The sequence below is a fragment of the Gymnogyps californianus genome, chromosome 2, assembly GCF_018139145.2.
Source record: "Gymnogyps californianus isolate 813 chromosome 2, ASM1813914v2, whole genome shotgun sequence".
NCBI lineage: Eukaryota > Metazoa > Chordata > Aves > Accipitriformes > Cathartidae > Gymnogyps > Gymnogyps californianus.
The window spans coordinates 103,521,810-103,541,591 of NC_059472.1; the positions used below are offsets into that span (position 1 = coordinate 103,521,810).

Consider the following 19,782-nt stretch of genomic DNA (forward strand, 5'->3'; position numbering starts at 1 on the left):
CCTGCTGCAATGCAGTCACAAAATGAATGATTACCCGAATGGCCATACTGCTATAACGTTTTCATGTCTACAGTAGTGGTATTAATTTTAGAGTTTGAGAGAACGTCATTGTTACTCTGTGTTGTTACAGTTTTTGTATATGAGCTTGCACTTTCTCTTTGCCAGGGGTCACAGTCAGCTGTAGACAATATTCTCTGTCGCTTCTCGTAGCAAATATGATGATACTGCTTTCTCTGAGATGAACACAGACAGCTGCCTATCTCGGATATTTTAGTGCTCCAACATCAAACTTGCTTCATCACAGAGGTATTGAGGACTGGATATAGCTGGCATACCATGACACAGAGATCATATCAGAACCTGCATAGTATTCATCACCTTAATATTGAGCTTGTTGTAGAAACTGACCAGTCTTCAGCTGCTTGGCTTATCTTTCACTGTGTTTTGGATTGGGTTTTTTCTTTTTTTTTTTTTTTTTTTTTTTTTTTTTTCCTCCTTAACTTATTCAGTCCCTAATTCTGGCTATTGAGTGGGCTAGCTATGCAGGACACTTCCACATACACAGTGCTCATATTTCTTCACTACTTCACTTAAAAGCTACATGCTTGATTGTAGAGTTTGCAGTCCCATTGCCCAGTTCAGCAGAAACCATTTCAAAACTGACCTATCTTCACTGTCATCTTTAAGTTTCTAGTAAAGCCAATTCAGAAATAGTTTTCTCCAATGCTCGTTATTTGAGGTGGCTTTGTTAGCTTGAGCACATTGATAAATGTCTCTTGGCTCTTGTGATAATAAGACCAAGCTAATCAGGCTTACTGAAGAGGGAGGTTCATTGACAACCAAGTAATGCTTCATGAAGCCAGCTGATGTCTGGCAATGCTAATGCTAAACTTAAGTTAAAATTCGTAAGTTGTGGCAGATCCAAGCTGGCTCTGCTTATAGCTAGCTTGGATCAGGGTGGGTCTACTAGCTTGTTCATAGTATGTGTGAATAAATCTATACCGAACACAGCATATCTGTGTTTATATAGCTGTGTTTTTGAGCTAGTAAGCCCTACTGTATCCCAGTTGCTCTACACAGCGGTAGTTGAAGTTCCTTTGCAGCTATGATACTGCAGAAAGCCTCCATTTGCAGATAAATGAAAGCAGTTTTTTGCCTGTCTTTTGTTCTCACCTTAGTATTTTCAAATTCGCTTATTAGACTATGACTTCTGAACAGCTTTATATGATGCTGAACAAGAAGTTCAGGAGTTCAACCTTTGAAATGGAAAAAACCTTTTTTTTCTCTGAAATATGTATGTAGCAATGAATATTTATTCAGTCTCTCTAAGTGAAAGATATGCATTCCGTTAACGTTGGAATGGTAAAACCTAGCACTGTGCTAATAGAGTTGTTAAAACATCAGGTAACAAGAATTCATTGTGAGAAAGCTTTGAAACAGTTGAGATGCAAAAAATATGTTTTTTGTGTGCATATTGTGTATACCAGAAACTCTTCGTTTATACTTGTATATATCTTCTTTTTAGGGTGAGGATTATTTGGGTTCTCATATCTATTGGAGTAAAGTCCATAGTTGTGACTACTCTTCTACAAAGGCAATGTTTTCTGATCATGACACTGTTCAATAACAGACTGCATTTTTGGTTGCAGCATTTCAGAAGTTTGGTGTTTGTCTCTGAGCTGAAGCACATTAGAGCCTTAAATGTAATCTAAATAATCTGTAATTCAGGTTGAAGGGATTGGAAATTAGTTCAAATCAAGCTCCCTCCCACTCTTGGATTTCTTTTTTTAATGGAATAACCAAATGGGTTAAGCCCTAAATGCTTCTCAGAAGTGTTCAAGGATAATGCGCTAAGTGTACTTGCAGGTTGGCTACAGCTTTAACTAATACCTTTGGGGATGACTTGAAAGGGAATATGTAGATTAGTATCCTGGTACTTTTTTCATAAAAGCTGAGATTTTCTGTTTAGAAATGCAGGCTGCAAAAACCTGTATCACTTTTCATATTAAAAAAAAAAAAAAAAAGGATTATTTTAAACCTCTTCCACCAGTTCATTGGTTTTTAGACTTGGGCAATCAATATACTATACTCTACAAAATGCTCATGAAGGTAAACACCATAATAGATGTGTTCAGCGTCTATGGATTTTTTCATTTTTGTTTTGTGTTTGTGTGGAACTTCATGAGAGCAGATGCTGTCAAGAGGGCACTTGAACATATTTTGATGATCAAAAAATTGTTGTAAAATGAAGCTTATGTCCAAAGAAAACTTGCTCTGAGGGAATGATTGGAAGCAATACAAGTAGACTAAATATTTTTGTATGCTAAGTGATTTGTACCCAAATTTCTATTATTTTTTATAACACAAATAATATAAAACCAGATTAGGAGCTCAGAAATTGTACAATCCCCTGATACTAACGTACTGATACCATGCTGCCCTCAGCACTTCATTAGCATCTTGCTACAGATGTCTCCCCTTGGTAGTGAAATGTGTCAGAAAAGATCACTCAGAGCCTAGGTACTGTGCCCTCTCAAATTGCCATGTGTCATTTTTAATAGTATGTTCAGATTTCTAACTTAATATGTCAGTAGTATTTTATGATAGTATTTAAACACCTTTTGCAAGTGTTCTTTCATTAGCAAATTAGATTTTTTTTTTTTTTTTGGAACATAAATTAATCTTGATCACTAGACTGTTTGTGCATGTCTCTTGCTAAATCTCTAGGAATAAGAAGAAAGTTCTGATGACTTCTGGCAAAACTGTGCCTCATTTAATAGCCAGACTGACAGTTCTTAGGAGAGACTTGCAAAATTGCAAAACAAAGCTGCTTCTTGCTGCATATCAGCAAAATATGCTTTCTTTAAAGTAGAAAGGATGGCTTTGAGAACAAAAAGTATCATGATATTGTCTTGTTCTAAAACAAGGGTGAGCAGTACTACCGTAAACTGTTACAACTTTTTAACCTACCGCTATAAAGATTTACAAGGTGGGAGCTCTACTGATAAGTGTTTGCAGCAGGCTGAAATGCCTGAAGTGTCCACCTGTGTTACCTTTTTTGTTTAACAGGTATGGATACTTCTAGTCTTTACCACGCCTTTCTGTTGGCTAGGAAAAGATTATATTGATGTTAGTCTTTGTTCATTTTTCACACCTGAAAGATAATTTCTATGGATTAAAGATCATTGAAGGTCTATTTGTATAAGAATTTTCTCCTTGCTCCTTTCCCTTCTCTCTATGAGTTTGTGTACGTTAGTATTCTATTTGTATAGCATCAACAGACTCTCCACGTTTTCCAGTTTCTGGATATTTAGATAGTGCTGTATCTCTCTATCTTAGTCTTATCTAACAGAATTTGAGTAGAACAGACTATTATCTGTGGATTCACTCACTAGCTCGTTCCTTTAAGATGAAGGTTTGCCTAAGGTGAAATCAGGACACTTAGTAAAGTGCAGCACTTAAGCTTGAGCATGCAGCTCAAGTTTCTGTTCCATTGCAGGTTTTTTGGTCTTGTCTTTTAAGATTTGCAGGTGTGGAAAAACTTGAAAGGTTGCCCAGTGACACAGATTTTACTATGCATGAGAGAATCTGCTCACAGTGCCACAATAGTAGCGGATGGTTCAGTTCATCAGTTTATGAAATTCTATGTTGGCCATGAAAGAGCATATGATACTTTTAACATAACTTTTCCAAGTCGTCAATCTGTTTCCTGTTGCAGACTTCCACTATTCAGGTTGTGGCTACACATTTAATAGAGGTGCTTATCCAAAGTCTGTTCCCAGCGGTTTGTTGCTGCTGTCATGTACTGTTATGGCATGGATGTTTGTGTAGACGTAAAATGAAGTGGGACAGGGAACTGGTGTAGCTAAGCAATAACCCAGCTTAAAAAGGTAGTCAGATAATTAAGCTGTTACTGTCACTGAGATGTTGCTTACCAAGCAGTGAGATAGTTTTGTTGCACGTAGACCAGTCTAGCAGCAGGATGTTGAAAGTGGCAGTCCTCCTTCCTTCTTGCTTCTGCTCATCTTGCAAGACCAGGAAACCCTGTAGTTAAATTTGAACCTACTACCTATTTGTTGAAGGTGTACTCACTCATGTTTCTGCTTGGTGCTTGATAGTGTTATGCAGAGTTGAAATGCTGTTCTTGTTTTTCAGTGATTCCCATCAAGTCTATCCTGCTGGATAGGTGAACAGCTGTATTCTGGCCATAGGTATTGTGGTAATTTTGATTTTTTTTTATTCTCAGACTTCACCATTTAAAAAAAATTACAATGTAGATTTACAGGCCTATTACTATTTAATGAACTTTTGGCAGAGGATTTCTTTTGAAAACAGAATAAAGGAAAGGAAGATTAGAGGTATGAATGGCTTTATAATCGGATAAAGCCATAGCTTCCAGGCTGCAGCGATGTCACTGACTCGGGAAGGCTTTGGAGAGATCATCATATTATCTCCCTTGAGACATTTTTCTCTTTAGAGACTTTGAATTAAAAAATCATTGTGAATTTTACAATTAGTAACTTTTAGTCCATGTGAATTTATTTTTTATTTCAGAAATTGGTGGTTAGGAATGGGCTTTTTTCTCTTTCCAACATCATGAAGTGTTACTAATTTGAAGAAAGCAATTTTCCTTATACTAATAATAATGTTAATGTTTTAGAGGCACTGCCTAGAATCCTTAAGTCAGCACTCGAGGCACCCTCATTACCAAGGAAAGACTTGACCTCATGTTTCTTTTAGCAGTTTCAAGTATTTGTCCTAAAGATCTCAAGAATGTTTACGAAGTTTCTACCCAAATCTAGGCATTGCTTTCCAGACAGGAAATTCAAAGATATTCAGAACTTCTAAATGGCATTCTTTGAAGGATTAACAGTCTCGTAAGCAAGGATACAGGATTGTTATTAGTGTTGCGTTTTAATAACAACATCAGTATGTAATCTCTAAGTGACACTTTATTTCATTTCTAGTCTAAGTATTAACTGCAGTAGTAAAACGCAAATGTAGTGAATTGTACAGTTGTAGTCACAGTTACCTTACCTTTTCATTTGCAAAAATTAAGTGGTCAGATTAATACAGGCAACCTGTTTGGATTGTGTGGTTTTCTTCCCTGCAGTATCTGCCTTTTAGGAGCACGCTATATTGCCCAGGGCCGCAATTAAAACACGGGCAGGCTTTATAGCCAATGCTGTGCAGCAGTGTTGTGAACTACAGTTATTGGGACTGCTGTTGCCACTGTTCATTCCCCAGCAGGGTCCCAGTGCAGCCTCCAGGGGCTGTCAGTGGGAGCTCCTGTAAGTAACTTCCACATGGTATTTTTAAATTGCTGTTTTTCAAATTTGAGCATAGCAGCTGTGCTCAGCATAGAGCCAAGGCTTAAAGCTTTTCCTTCTCACATAATTGCTTTTCATCCTAAAACTGGTAGGTCTTTACCAGAGGCTGCTAATATTTCTGTGTGCAATTCGGTAACAGTAGATGAGCAGAATTCCAGACCACAAGTGCCAGGAAGCACAGGTTACAGGTTTGGTTTTGCTCTCATTCCAAAGGCCTGACTTCTAATATAACTCAGAAATCTGTTCGCTGCCTAAAGTAAAAAAAGCTATCCATGGATAATGGACATTTGATTATTTCATTAATACTGTTGTATTACAAAAACACAGTAAAATGTTTTAATGATTCCTTAATTGCTAATGAAGAAACTACTGATATCTATTTTTTTTTTTGTGGGGGTCTTTTTTGCTGAAAGGTAGAGAGAAACAAACAAAAAAGTGTGTTTATTAATATAAGAGCTAAGAAAAAGAATAATTAAATACAGATGGTAAAAATTATGAAGAAAAATAAGTTCTCTTATTTTGAAACTAATTGGATGTTCTGAAAGCTTGTCATAAAACCATTTTTAAACCATTTAAAAACAGATTCTACTTGAATTTTTTCAGTGTGAATAACTGTGGTTGTCTGTAATCATTAAGATAAATTCACTTGACTCAGGTGTTTCTCCTTCTATAAAAGGTTTGTTTGCTTTTGGAATTTCAGTGAAACTCTGTCTTTAAGTACAACTACGTTTTCTTTACACTTCGGTGTTGATGCTGCTTCTTTCTTGCTCTTTGGCTTCACTAGAAATTAAAAAGATTTTGTAGACATATTGCTGAATTCAGCCCCGTTTATCACGGATACAATGTAACACAAATCAGTTGCCTTTTAAAATAAGTGTGAAAACTAGATTAATGCTGTATTCGGTAGAAGACAACATTCAAATAGGCAGCCATCGTAGAAACTTTAATCTGACATATAAAGTTGCTTTAACACCTGATCTTGCTTAAGCTTTACATATGGGTAAAATCTGTATTATACTGTTTAGCATAGAACCAAGCAGGATTTGAAATTAAAGATGGCTGCCTGCAAAAGTTAAATGACCCTGTGCTTGACTTTCTGCCTTGTGCTCATGAAGGTGCTTTATCAATATCATCACGGCCTCTCACTCTTCTTTACAAAAGTGCTTTTTTTGTGTGTCAAGGGGTTAAACTTTCCAAGTCAGTTGCACAAATCTCATGTCTCCTGCCCCGCTCTTGATAAACCTTTCCTTGCTTTACCAAATGCCTAGTATGATTTGAGGAGCTTGAGGAAAGAGAGGACAAGCATTTGTGAATGTGCTATAATAATAATTTTTCAGGCAATTGTATGCCATGTCAGTGTCGGCAACTAGGCAGCCTTGCTTGAACCTTTTGAAGAACATGATTTCTTTTAAAAAGAGTTCTCATTCTTATCTTCTTTGACTGTGATACTTTGCCAGTGAAATATTCTCAGTGACCCACGCTGCCATGGGACAGTGTATGGCTTGTTTGCATGTTCAGAAGCATTGCTTCCGAATTGCATGTACCTTTTCGCTGGCATCAAATCTTCCAGGGCTGCAGAACTGTGGTAGAGCACTGTTGGGTGACCTCTTGTAAGCTGGGTTGTGGGAAGATAACTGCACCTTCTTTAGAGTTATCAGTACTGTGTTAATTCCTACTAACTACTTAATAATGTCTTGAGTTACTAAACTTTTTACAATATGATTTCCATTTATTTTCCCACTGACAGAACAGTTTTGTTCTCATACCTCTGTGCTGGAAGGTTAGAAAGTTCAGTGCACAACTCCAGGAAGATGGAGCCACCAATCTCTCTGATTTGATTTGCAATCTAATACCATTGTTCACTGTTAATTTCACAGGCTCAGAAGTGCTTTTTAATTTGTAGTTTTTAATTTCACTTTTCCCATCTACTCTTTCTTTGGCTTCTCATTTTACTGCTTGTTAAAGTTCCTGAAATAGTTTGCTGATTTCTCTAACATTTAATATAAAATATATGTAAAAACTCCGCTGATCTACTAAAAAGCAATAGTTTGGGACAAAACAGAAGGGGAATGTTGGAAGTGGAGGCAGGGGTAAATATTATACGATCAAATGGAGAATTATGGGAGCTTATAAAAGCAAGCTCTCTGTCCTCTAGGGAAACTTTTCATATTCCACAAACAGCATGCCCACCGGTTCTGCTGGAGAAACAATGAATTACATGGAAGAGCATCTTCTGGCAGTATTGCTGATGCACTGCAAAGCAATTAGGATGTTAGCAGCATTTGGAAGGTGCCCATGTTTCAGGGACAGCTTTCTAATGCAGATGTGGCTTAAGATACTTTAGAAGTAATTGAGGACAGAATTAAAAAGCACTGTCTTTCATGTTCTCTGCCTGTTTATGCACATTTACTTGATAATTTTTAAAATACATGCAGTATATTTACAGCCTTGAGCAGTTTGTGTCCTGTAGTGTAGAAGTAACCTGTAAGACCAAAACACTAGATTTTTACTTTTTTAATAACAAATAATAAATCTTCATATAAGTCATGCAGGCCTGTAGGAGATGAGTCCCAAAATATGTTTTGGTAAAAAGAGAAAATGTCAAGCAAAAACAGCCCCAAACACTGAACTGTTTTGATTCTTAGGAACAGTTTTGAGCACACTGGGATTTCAGGATGTCGGCAACATATTTAAGTATATTCAAAAAAGGTGTGGTGTGCATTTCATGATTAATTTTCTCAAGACTACCAGCCTATTACGTTTCAAGTAATTGTACACATACAGTCTGAGATATGTATTAAAAGAAGTCGGTATTGAGCGTATTTACGATGTAGGTATATCATCCTGACCAGAAACACTGAGAGTCAGACTTATTCAGCTAATTGAAAGAACACTAAAAGAAATGCAGTGCAGATAAAGCTAGTGAAATTTGAATTGACATGTGAAACATCTATTTGCCTTTTTTAGTCTGGTATTTGTTTGCAACACATCCATTTACCCACTAATTGGATAGAGTTGGTGATCTGCTAGCTTTTATGTTTAATAACTGCTAAGAGGGCATCATGGTCCCTGGCACCAAACATGATGGCATTTTAAAGTATTTGTAAAGACTATGTTGAGGTAATACCATGTTTTACATGGAGATACCTGCAATTACTGGTGTACGTGATCATCTTATTTTCATTTCAGAGTTATTTTTGTGAATTTATATGCCATGGGGGGGAATATAAGGTACATATTGAAACCTTTTGGCACATTCAGATGGCAGATTATATTAGTATCTGCAAGTTCTTCCTAAGATGCAATGTATTCAACACAATCTCAAATACATGCTTAGGAGACACAGGCTTTCTGCTGAAATGCAGTTGGTTTTTTATCTCCTTACTGTCAATACCGGTTCAATTGTTTCCATTGCTAACAATGAACAGTCTTTTTTGTGGCAGTGGAAACAAACCTAAAGAACTCTTTGTAAATACTTGGGGTTTTTTTCTGTTTTTCCCTTAACTTAACGCAATTAGTTGGAGCAAAAGTATAATTGGTCTTTTGGGAAAGATTGGAGGGGGGGTTTGGGGGTGGTGGTGGAAATGTGTGTATCTTCCATGCAAAACTGGAGCACAAAATGAACAGCTGTCCATCAAACCTATTCTTTTTGTAGAATTTTCTCTAATTCCAGTAAAGAATTGATTCAGAGCATTCTACTGCTTTTAGGAGAGATCATTTAAGTAGTTACACATGTTGTCCTGTTGCTGTCTAAGGTAGGTAGTTTCTCAGTTCTATTAAAACTTGAATTTTTAAATACTTGCTAGTTTAAAAACAAGAATTAAAGTTTATTCACAGCTCCTTTTTTTTTTAGTATGTAGTTTACATTACTGCATATGTAATTGCTTCTTCCAAAAATGTAAAGCATCATTATAGGTCTTTTTCACATCCATAATGCTGTCCCAAAACATTACATTTATATTATCTTTCTAACAAATTGAGGTTGCTCATGACAGTTTCTTTTTTGGTGTTTTCTCAGAGTCTTGATTAATTTTGAATGTGTAAACTCAACTTCTGGAGTGAGAACATTTTCCAGCTGACCTGGTTTGTTAATACTACAGAAGGTTTTTGGCTTTCTTTTTAACAAAGCTTTAGATACTTTACAGCTCATAATCAGAGAATATGAGAGTGAAAATCTCATTGCTCTTTGGTCTTTATACTCTGTCTGCATGAGTGTATGCTGTGTTCCTCCTAAATGAGAAATAAAATAGCTTTGTCACCTGAGGACTACTTCTGGCTTTTATAATCGAGTGTTTAAAAGAATTGTCAGAATTTTCATTCTCTTGCTAAATGGAACAATTTGTCATCTTCAAGGGATGAATCATTTTTCTTTTTCAATGTTAATCATTCTTGTGTTATAAAAGTCTTTAAGTATTTTCAAGATAGCTGCTATGGTAGTGTTTAAGCAGTAAACATCCCCTCACTGTATCTTATCAGTAGGATTTGGTATTAGCTGGCATTTTCTTCTGAAGTGTTATGTGTTCCATTTGTATTAATCATATAAAATCTAATGTTATAAGCAGAAGTTGTAGTTGGTACATCAGTATCTGTCTTGGTCTGAACCAGATTGAAAGTTTCCTCTGTTCTTTAAACTTTTTTATTTATTCAAGTTAGTGATGTGTCTAGATAGATAGTTGCTGCTTAAATGTTAATGTGCTTTTTTTACCTATTAATTTGTTCAAGTGAAGGGGTTAAATCTCGCTGCCTCAATGAAAATATAGTTTGTTTTCCATTTCTTTTGAGAATTCTGGAAGATGAAGATGGTAATCTTTATATTTTTCAGCACAATTTGCAATTTAGTCAGTAGTTATGCAGGAATCCATATTTTGGGTGCCTTTCTAGTTAAAATGGTTGGTAAGGACCATCCCACATCAATTGTTTTCATATGCAATGATTTTCTGTGATTTATGCCTGCATTTTAAATGCCCTTCCACAGAAATAGGGCATATATGTGTACAACTAACTTAGTAATTCTAATATTAAATGGCATTCCAGACTTCAAAAGAATAATGTCATCTTTGTGCAGAATGAGAGAAAAAAAGACATGGCAATAACTAGGCTGCTAGTCTGTCAAAACCGTTCACACAAAGTAGATTTTAAAAGACTATAAAAGTTCAGTTTGTGAGAGACATCTGTAACACTGAATGTCTATCAACCTAACTTTGTCCTTTGAAAACCTTAACATATTTTGTAGTGAGAACGTAGTTTTAAACATACGACTTTCTGGAAAAGCATTGCTTTTGGAATGAAGGAATGTAATTTTAAATGTAAGACTTGCTGGAAAGGAGTTGTTAGAGCTGTAGATCTGTGCTGCCGTTTGACTGTCAATTGCTGGCCATGTTGGCTACAGTGAATATCTTCTAATAAAGCTATACAGGCATGGTGTTCCTGCCATTCCATCCCAAACTAATACTTAAACACTTGAGACTTTCTGTGTATTCTGTACACAATGAAAAATCCCTACCCTGTGTACTTTCTGCAGTTTTGCGAGGCTCACTGTTGGCTTCTCTCTAGCCGTCTTTTCAGTCTCCCTGACCCTGGATTGCGTTCCATGATTCTTATTTTCCATGCATATGACAACTTCTGGTCATGGGAGAAGCATTTTTGGACTAATGTAATTTGATTTGACACAGCAATTGTTACAGTTTCTACCTATACCATCTAAGCTGGTATATGGTTCCTTTTCTATTATAATTTCTTTACAGCTTTCACTAGTGAAAGAGCTGGGCATTAGACAGCAATGTTTCAGGTAGTAAAAATGTACCAAGACAAGGGCCAATGGAAAAACAGCTTAAATTGTAGATCTAAGAAGCTTGCAAGTTACTTTTCATTTTGTATAGAAGTCATTCCATCCAAGGATAGTATAGCCTGGATTTTTAAATCCAGTTTTAAAGCTTGAGTTGTAGAACTCTGAAACAATTACATATTTGAAGAAATTGTTTTTCACATGTATATTTTGTAACAAAATGTCCTTGCTTTCCCTTACGCTGGCAAGTCTTCTCAAAATCACTATTTTAGGATGTTTTGAAGTACTTCTTACCTTTTTTTTTCCATTATTATTATTATTCCTTCTACATCACTTGTCTTTTGCAACAATATAGATTGGCAGAATCCTCAGTGGAAAGTAGCACAAGATAAGGAAGAAAAATGATTTGCTAGTACCCTCAAACAGGAATAGCTGAGTGAGGCTTGTAGAAAGTTAATAAATCCCCCAAATCCATCTGTTTAGCAGAGGACCGAAGACAAATGCCACATACTCCATCTTTCTGAAGTCAACAGGAGTGTGATGGGAGTCACCTATGTGCTTGGTGAAATTGCCCTGTGGAGTACCTTCATCATCTTGGGTCATACGTCTTTTCTCTCCCTGTTAGGACATCAGAAAAAAAAAAAATGGAATAGGTCTTTGACTGTTACCAAACTTCTATATTTTCTATTTCCTCTCCCTCCTTGCTTGCAAGCTCTCCCTTGAGTTCCCTTTCTCTGGAAAAGGTATTTCATTTACCTCTACCATATTTCCAGTAGAGCACTGGCAAGGTGTAGATCTTTTGCATTTAGTTTGATAAACAGAGGGCGGCTTTGACTTTCCTTCCATGCATATCAAGGTAAACAAAGAAATTAGAGGTGTGTTTATGAAGGACCAGATATAAGTGACTTTCTTACAGCTTTCTTCTAGCTTTTGGGATTACCAGTGTAAAAGCAGTGGATAAGCGGTGTAAAATCTTTTGGTCCATGTTCATACACAGGGTTTTTCTTGACAAAGCAGGTGTGGCATTAGTGAGAACAGAGAGTAGTTGTGAAGCATATTTTAACTTATGCTAAGATAAGCTGCTTTTAGGAAAAAATCTTAAATATCAGTAGAGAAATACTCACACATAGCTTCTTTCCATGTCCTCTACCATTCACAAAAATAGAGAGACTGTGGGACCTTCACCTATGTTTTCTCCTGTTTTCATCTCTTTCTGAAGGTTGAATGCCGACTCAAAGAGAATATAACCTTTCGAAGCTCAGCAGGGTAGCTCATGAGTATGATTTGCTTTTAATGATGGTTTCAGCAGTTCCAGACCTGTCAGAGCAAATTAGCATGTTCTTAGAGGAGCATCAAATCCCATGCTAACTTTTCAGAAGCAAAGGCCAAACGATTATTTAATGAAATGTGTAAATGTTTTGATAGATTTGTCTTTATCAATTAGCATAAGCAGACGATCTGGTTAGAATGGGATTCTGTACGTTCCATTCCATTCATACTGTATTATTTAGGAATACACTTCTTTAAAGTAATATATGTATCAAGGAATACCTGTAAATATAAGACTACTTAGTAGCTAGAGATTTTAATATGCCTTGCCCAAGTGATTCGATATAATAGTATAAAATATGTATAGTGTAAAGTATATGTTGTTATATGTTACAATAGTATAAAACATCTATCCCTTTAATTTCATAAGACAGCACTTTTTTCATAATACAGTTTCTTGTTTACAGCTGTTCATGTTGTTATAATAAAGTGCAAACACCTTCAAATGTGACTATCATGTGAGTATACGTATATCTCTTAAGTTGAACATAGGCTATATATATAATTTGAATAGAATGTTGCGAGAGCTGTTACAGAAACTGTGTTGAAGACATTGGAGTTTAATTTGAATTTGCAAGGAGGTGGTCAAGGAAAGTTGAGGCATATTCTTAATGATTATTTAAGAGCAATCCAATAATTATGAAGGATTGATATAGAATAATCTGTTAGAGAATACACTGACTCTCCACTCTTCGGCAGGTGGATGACATCTTAGGAGAAGGCAGTGATGAAAGTGATAGTGAAAAAAAAAAAGCCAGAAGAAGAAGGTGAAAAACCTCAGATTAGTGCAACAGAGACTCTAGGAATGAAAACAGATCAGAGACCTGGATCGTCATCATCGTCATCATCATCCTCAAGTGAAAGAAGTTTAACAGGCAGTGTACCCAGGTATGAGTTTTTCAAATGTAAAAAGAAACGTTAATGATGTTTCATTGTGTTTGTGCACTATTCAGCACGCTTTTTGACAATGCAGTCTTTATGTCATTGTTAACCTCTGTATGTAGGTAACTTTTTTTTTTGTAACTCTGTGAAATTGTCATGCTTACCTCTGCAATGTTTTGGGATTGATTTAAGGAAACAGTCATAGTAAATGTCTGTTCAGAACCAGGATATCACGTGTTTTGAAAGAACTGGAGACCACTGAACTGTGCTTATTTTAAAGTAGTCTTGATCCCAAGTCAGATATAGGACAATGTCCTCTGCAGTGTTACTTTAAGTAAAATAAAGTATGGTTTTGGAAAGCTATGGTTTTTTCATCCTGAATTTTTGAGATACTTTTATATGGGACATGCATAAAAATGAGGTTGTTGAGATGGTTTTCTGCTTAGAAAGAAATTTAAACTTGCTAGTCTCTTCTGCAAAAATTATTTTAGTGTCCCAGCATTGACTGTTGATTAATGACCATCAACCAATTTGCTAGTAAACTAAACTTGATAAAATAAGTGCTTATTTTAAATATGTTAAGTAATGGTTCTCAATCTGCAGCCCCTTAATAGTTTTTAAGCCTAACAATATATAGAGAACAATATAAGATGAAGATTATAGCAGTTTTAATTTAGAATTGCTAGGGTCATCATCCTGTACCACAAAGTGCTAAAAGTGCAAACATGACTCAGATCTCAAACATGACTCAGATGTGCACTGTAGTTTCTTTCTGCTTTCATAACTGGACTCTGTTCTCTGTCATAAGAACTTAATCTCTAATAGTTTTTCCTTAATGGAGGATAATATAAGTAGTAGGACTTAAGCGACTTATTTACATTATTTTAACTTCTGTGAGCTTTGTTCTAGCGCACAAAGAATGTATGAGAGAGATTGCAAAAACCACCACAGAATACAATATATAAATATTCATGAGGAGATTTTGATTGGGGTAGCAAGGTTGCTGTGTGTCAGGGGTTTATTGGAGAAAGAGCTACATGGGAAGCTTGCGCAGGCCTTTTAGTTTATCGTGGATATTTCTAATCATTGAGCATCTTCAGAAAAATGTCAGTCTAAAAGGTATGAGAATTTAATCTGTCTCAAATAGCTAGAAGAAAAATTCCCTCCTAAATGAAGTTGGAAGAGGAAAGGCAAGCCAGTGATGAATACTTTTAGAATACCATTTGAAGCAGCAAGGTATGGTGGTGGCATGTCACTGGTAATTCATCCTAATACTGTGATGTTTTGTTGTGTAGAAAATGCACCAAATTCTGAAAAACAAAAGGCAAAAAGAATCATATTAAGGAATATTGCTTAAGGTTATTGCTAAATACTATTTCCCATGTATGGTTTACGAAGATAGAGCAAGTACCTTTGTAATTAACTTTTGCTCTATATAGGAAAGTTCATAAGTAAGCTTGGCCATACTTCTGCACTCAGAAGCCATGTAGAGGTAGTAGTGTTGCTAGAATAAAGTCTTTGAGTGGCTTCTTAAGTAACTTTTCTATTTTTGACCTTTCTACCTCTTAAGAGTTTCCCTGTCAGTTTGTTAAATTGCGTCCAGGATTGAACCTGAATGGAGTGCTGGAAAACATACTCACAAAATGCTGGTTCAGATGCTGACCCAGTGTCTGCTAGGCGGGAGATTCTGCTTGATAGAAAGGAGCCTCTGCCTGTGATCCTAATTCCATTTTAAGTTTGAAGTTTTAAATTGATGTTTTCGTGGTCAGTCAGTGTTGTATGTGCTAAAGAGATACTGTACCAGAGGGGTAATGTAAGAACAGTTGTTAAACAGCAGGATTAAAATCCCAAGGAGCTTAGTCCACTCCAACACAAATACTAGCAACAGTTTCTGGGGGCCACATTTCTAAAAGCTAAGTGCTACACAAGCACATACGTCCCAACAAAATCTGAAGTTTCTGTTCTGAAAATTGGAGTCTTTGGGGTGTTAGGAGCATAATGAGGCTGCAATTGTATTTAATAATTTTCAATTATTTCTGCTCTGTCATATAGCCTGAAGTCACGAGTTATTTGTTACCATGAACACCATCACCTCTTGCCACATTAAGAAAACAGAGGCTTTGTATTCTAAAGGCCAGTCCCAACTATTCATTATGTAAATCCACCCTGGACCAGCTGTTTAAATCATTATTTCGCAACTTGTTATGATCACCCTGATGTCCATGTTTTAGTTATTAATGTTTCCGGAAAACAAAAGATGAACAAGAGAAAGGCAGTCCAAATATGATCCAGTAATCTCATGTTCTGGCTCAGCTCATTCCTAGCAGAGATGAGGCCTGCAGAGACTGTAGGTTTCTGGTAAGCAATGCTCCATTGCTCCATTACACCTTTCCGGTAGTTACTGACAGTGGAACCATAGCACTTACAAGATAGAAATCTAGCACTTCTGTTTAATGTTAGTCTTCAGTCTTGAAATCTACAGAATACCTTGATCATTCCTCTGATTGGTGCCACTTGTAAAATTCTCATGGATGGAGGAAAAAAAATAATCTTTGAGAAATCTGATAGCTACTAGGGGAGGGGAAATGCAGCATCTTTCCTACATGTGTTTACTTTTATGACTTTTGGTAGGTACCATGCAGTTAGGTTGCAATTTGACAGCCTAGAGTTGTTTTAAAATCCTAGGTTCTTATGCAACTTAATAAAATGCTTGCCTTTATCTCACAAATGTCATGTTAAAAGGGTACTGCATAGACCAAACAATGAATGTGAGTTTCATACTGTGTAAAAAAGATGAAATAGAAATTAGTAAAATAAAAAACCAAGTTGTTTATACTCTTCACATTTGATCAGCCTCTTGTGATTATGACCTGCATAACAATAAAATACATTTGCAGCTTGCTTTTATTTAGAAAATCTAAAGGAAGTAAACAAGTTTGTATTCTTAAATAGTCTTGATCTTTGTGTAGATAGTATTTTTCTGAGATGCTTCTTATCTAATTTTTAAAAATAAAAGAATCACTGTTTAGAGCTCTGATCCAGCTTTTGTTGAAGCAAACAGGAGCCTGACTTCAGCAGGAGCTGGACTTGAGCCCCCTCACATTTCTACTAGAATTTTCTACTTAGACTGAAATTCCACTTCATGTAGTTGAAACATGTCACACATTAAATTTATTGCTGTAAGTTATAAATAAGGAGTTATAAATGATGAAAGTGCATGGGTGTTTTTAATAAGTGTTAGTAACAATTAATGGTACAGAATATGAAAAAGCTTTTGAGACTAGTACAAATAGAATTTGTTCGTAAGAGAAAAATGAATGTTTAGCTTCCATAGCACAGTATATACCTAGCAACAAGAGGTATCTAATTAGTTGAGATATTTCAAGCTTTAAGTTGTCAGTGCGGTTTGCTTTATTTTTCAAGTGCATTTTGATTTCGCTCTGCTGTCTCCACTGAGACTTGAGTGACAGTGAACACATTTGCAGTTCTCATATTTCCCCTTATCATCGTAAACTTGCATATTGTGAAGTAGTTGCCATAATAATATGTATTGAACAAATATATTCCATGTTAGTATGCTTTAATACTGGTCTTTGTAGGAAGAGGAAAAATCAGGTGAAAGGCTGTGACAGTCTCAAAAGAATATATTTGGTAGAAGGATGGACAGGCACATAAAACAAATAATGCTGTTGAGAAAATTAGCCGAGCAGTATGTCAAAGGCTGGGGCTTAGCCTCTTTCAGTTTGTAGATCCTGGAAATTCCTAGTGGGGATGTGAAGCCCTGTATAAGTGTGCTATGTGTCTATTGACTTGCCTATTTTCTGATGCAGAGCAGACTTTGAAAATAGCTAATGAAATGCTTCAGTTGTATTACTGAAGCTAGGAAATTGAGTGCACTTCATTTAATAAATTGAAATGTTAAAGGAATTGGTGCAACAAAACAGGAATTTGAGATGTGCTGTCTCTATTGCTGTCTTCCAGTGGCATGGCATATAGCTGTGGCGTGTGGTCTTCTATAATAGACCTAAAATTTCTTTTAAGATATTGGAAGTATTTAGTGGTGAGTGGGAGTTAGTAGGGGGAAAAAAAAAATCACGTAATACTAATTTAGTTTCTGAGTACTTATGTTCATGTGAGATGCTGAACTGATAGTCCAGATGAACCCTTCCATTTCTGTGTTCATATGTTCTAGTGCAGGCTTTGCAGTCAGATTCTAATTCTTGAGGGAAAGGACATGATGGGAACATTCAGATTTTTGAAGGATAGCTCGTGCTGCAAACACCCTGGTATCCAGTACCTCTTTACGTGTCTCACTTGTGCCTGAGGAATTACGGTTCAAGCAGACAGTACTTTAAACAATGGGAAATGAGCCCAGCAGTGACACTGAAGTAAAATATAATGCAGTTCATTTACCTATGCTGTAATAGTAGTTTTCATAGAATGAATATGTTGTAATTTTTAATAACTTTCAAGTAGGAAACTGAGCTGTTGTAGCAGTATTCTATTTGCTGTTAATAGTCACTATGATATGGAGAGTCTTCCTCAGAGATCTCTAGTTTCTAATAAGCTTAAGGGCTTGTTATACTGTGGGAAGTTGTGGAGCAGTAAAGGAGAGGCAGCTGCTCCTTCGCAGGAAAGACTCTTTGGGTGTTGGGACTACTGAAAGCTTCCAGGTCTTGTGTGTGAGGCCTCCCTGAAGCACAGGGGGTTGGAGGCAGCTTGCTCGTTTTGCTTCCCTCTGCTCTTGAAGCACAGTTCACAGCATGTCCATGGGCTTTTGCAGCTTGGTATTTGCTAAAGGGCAGTTTTCTGGTGTGGGGAGGTGGGTTGGTTTTTTGTTATGGTTTTTGTACAGGTTGGCCACCAACATGAGAGCTTTCCCTGAGGGTGAGTGGGAATGAAGAAGCAAGGTTGCAAACATGAAATGGATTGTAGTGATGCAATGAAGTATTTGAGTGGATTATTTTAGTCATGAAAGGTTAGAGATAAAAGTATGGTGGTTATTTTAAGTATGCTCACAAACCACACTTCTGTCTGTATCTATTGTTAAGCAGTTAACTTTATTTAGACTTCACGTACATCAGACAGGTTTGATTATGTATTCACTGAAGACCTGTATGGATTTTTCATTTGATTTTCATAGGTTTTGTTCAGGTTCCCAGTGCGCTGTGGTTTTTTTTTAATAAACTTCTTTCTGAATGCTCTCAATTCACAGTGCCAAGGCCAGTGCTTTTACAGTGTTTAGTTCCAGTCTTGGTAATTTCAGCTTGTGTGAATCTGATGTAAGGGCTAATGGTTGCTCTGCTAAGAATTTCTTTACTTTGGAATGGAAATTTCAGTACTTGTGTTAAGACATGTTTTTCAGCTTAAGAAGGAAGTATTCTCCTCTGAACAACTAGTGAGAAGAAGTCTAATAGCTAGAAGTGATATCTATTAGCAACAAAATTTTGCTTGTAGGATTTAAACTTCCTTTACAAAAGTATAACTCAGTGAAATATTTTCTTTAGCAAAATTTCTTACTGATAATTTCTGCATCAATCCTGAGTAGGTTATATTTTTGACTGATGGAGAAATCACAATTTTAAGAACAAATGGGTAAATTATAAAAGATATATATGAAATGGTACTTTACACTTGGACTTCAGCTTATTTTCAAAACATCTGAAATGCCTTCTACTTTTGTACATTCACATTGTGAGTTTCTGATATGTATTTCTTACTAAATTCAAGAAAGAAGCATTTTAAGGTACTTTGCTACAGAATGGTATTGATCTGAAGTCTTTCAGGGAGCCTCCAGTCTTTGAAACTCTACATAGAATAAATCTTTGAACTCTGGTTGAACTAAAGCAAATTATTGTACCCATTTTTGGCTATCTGATCAGAAAGAGTCTGCATATTAAAGCTGTCCTTTGAGTTCTTCCAAAACAGGTTTTGTCAATCTGTCTATTCTTTGTTGTCTTAACAAATGAGAATAGTGGTTTTATTTAAAGTACAGCTGTGTTACATGATTCACGATGTAAGGTAAAACTTCAGCTATCTATAGAAAGGGCTTGCTAGTTCATAATCAAGGAAAACTGAGCTCAGAGTCTCAGAAATCCCTCAAATTTTTTTTCTGTACCCATTTAGTAGACTTTTAAAAGGAACAGTGATATTTCGATTCTTTTAAGTGTTTTCCTTTCAAATATAATAGCACTTCCTTTCAACAGCCCACTCTGCTAGAAGACAGAAACTAGTTTTGCTTGCTTTCTTGCTGCCAGAAAAGACTGCTGCAAACTCCTGCGCAAAATTTTGCTGATGACACCTTTTATCCTAATTGAACCAGTATATTCACTGTCACTATAACTTTGTTCCAGTTCCCAGTCTTGAGACGCTCAGCTTTGAGAATCTTGGGGCCTAAGTTTTTACAGCTCAATGGTTCCCAGGCTGTCAGCCTTGCATTTGTTATTCAGTCATCTG

General features: G+C 36.2%; 1 protein-coding gene across 1 annotated transcript in view; it reads left to right on the top strand.

The window, feature by feature from the left end:
- CTDP1 (CTD phosphatase subunit 1) overlaps positions 1–19,782 on the top strand; it is a 115,728-nt gene that overhangs the window by 62,037 nt on the left and 33,909 nt on the right. Inside the window, 2 exon segments of the mRNA XM_050890840.1 lie at positions 13,144–13,188; positions 13,190–13,332. Coding sequence (XP_050746797.1) covers positions 13,144–13,188; positions 13,190–13,332 — 188 coding nt within the window.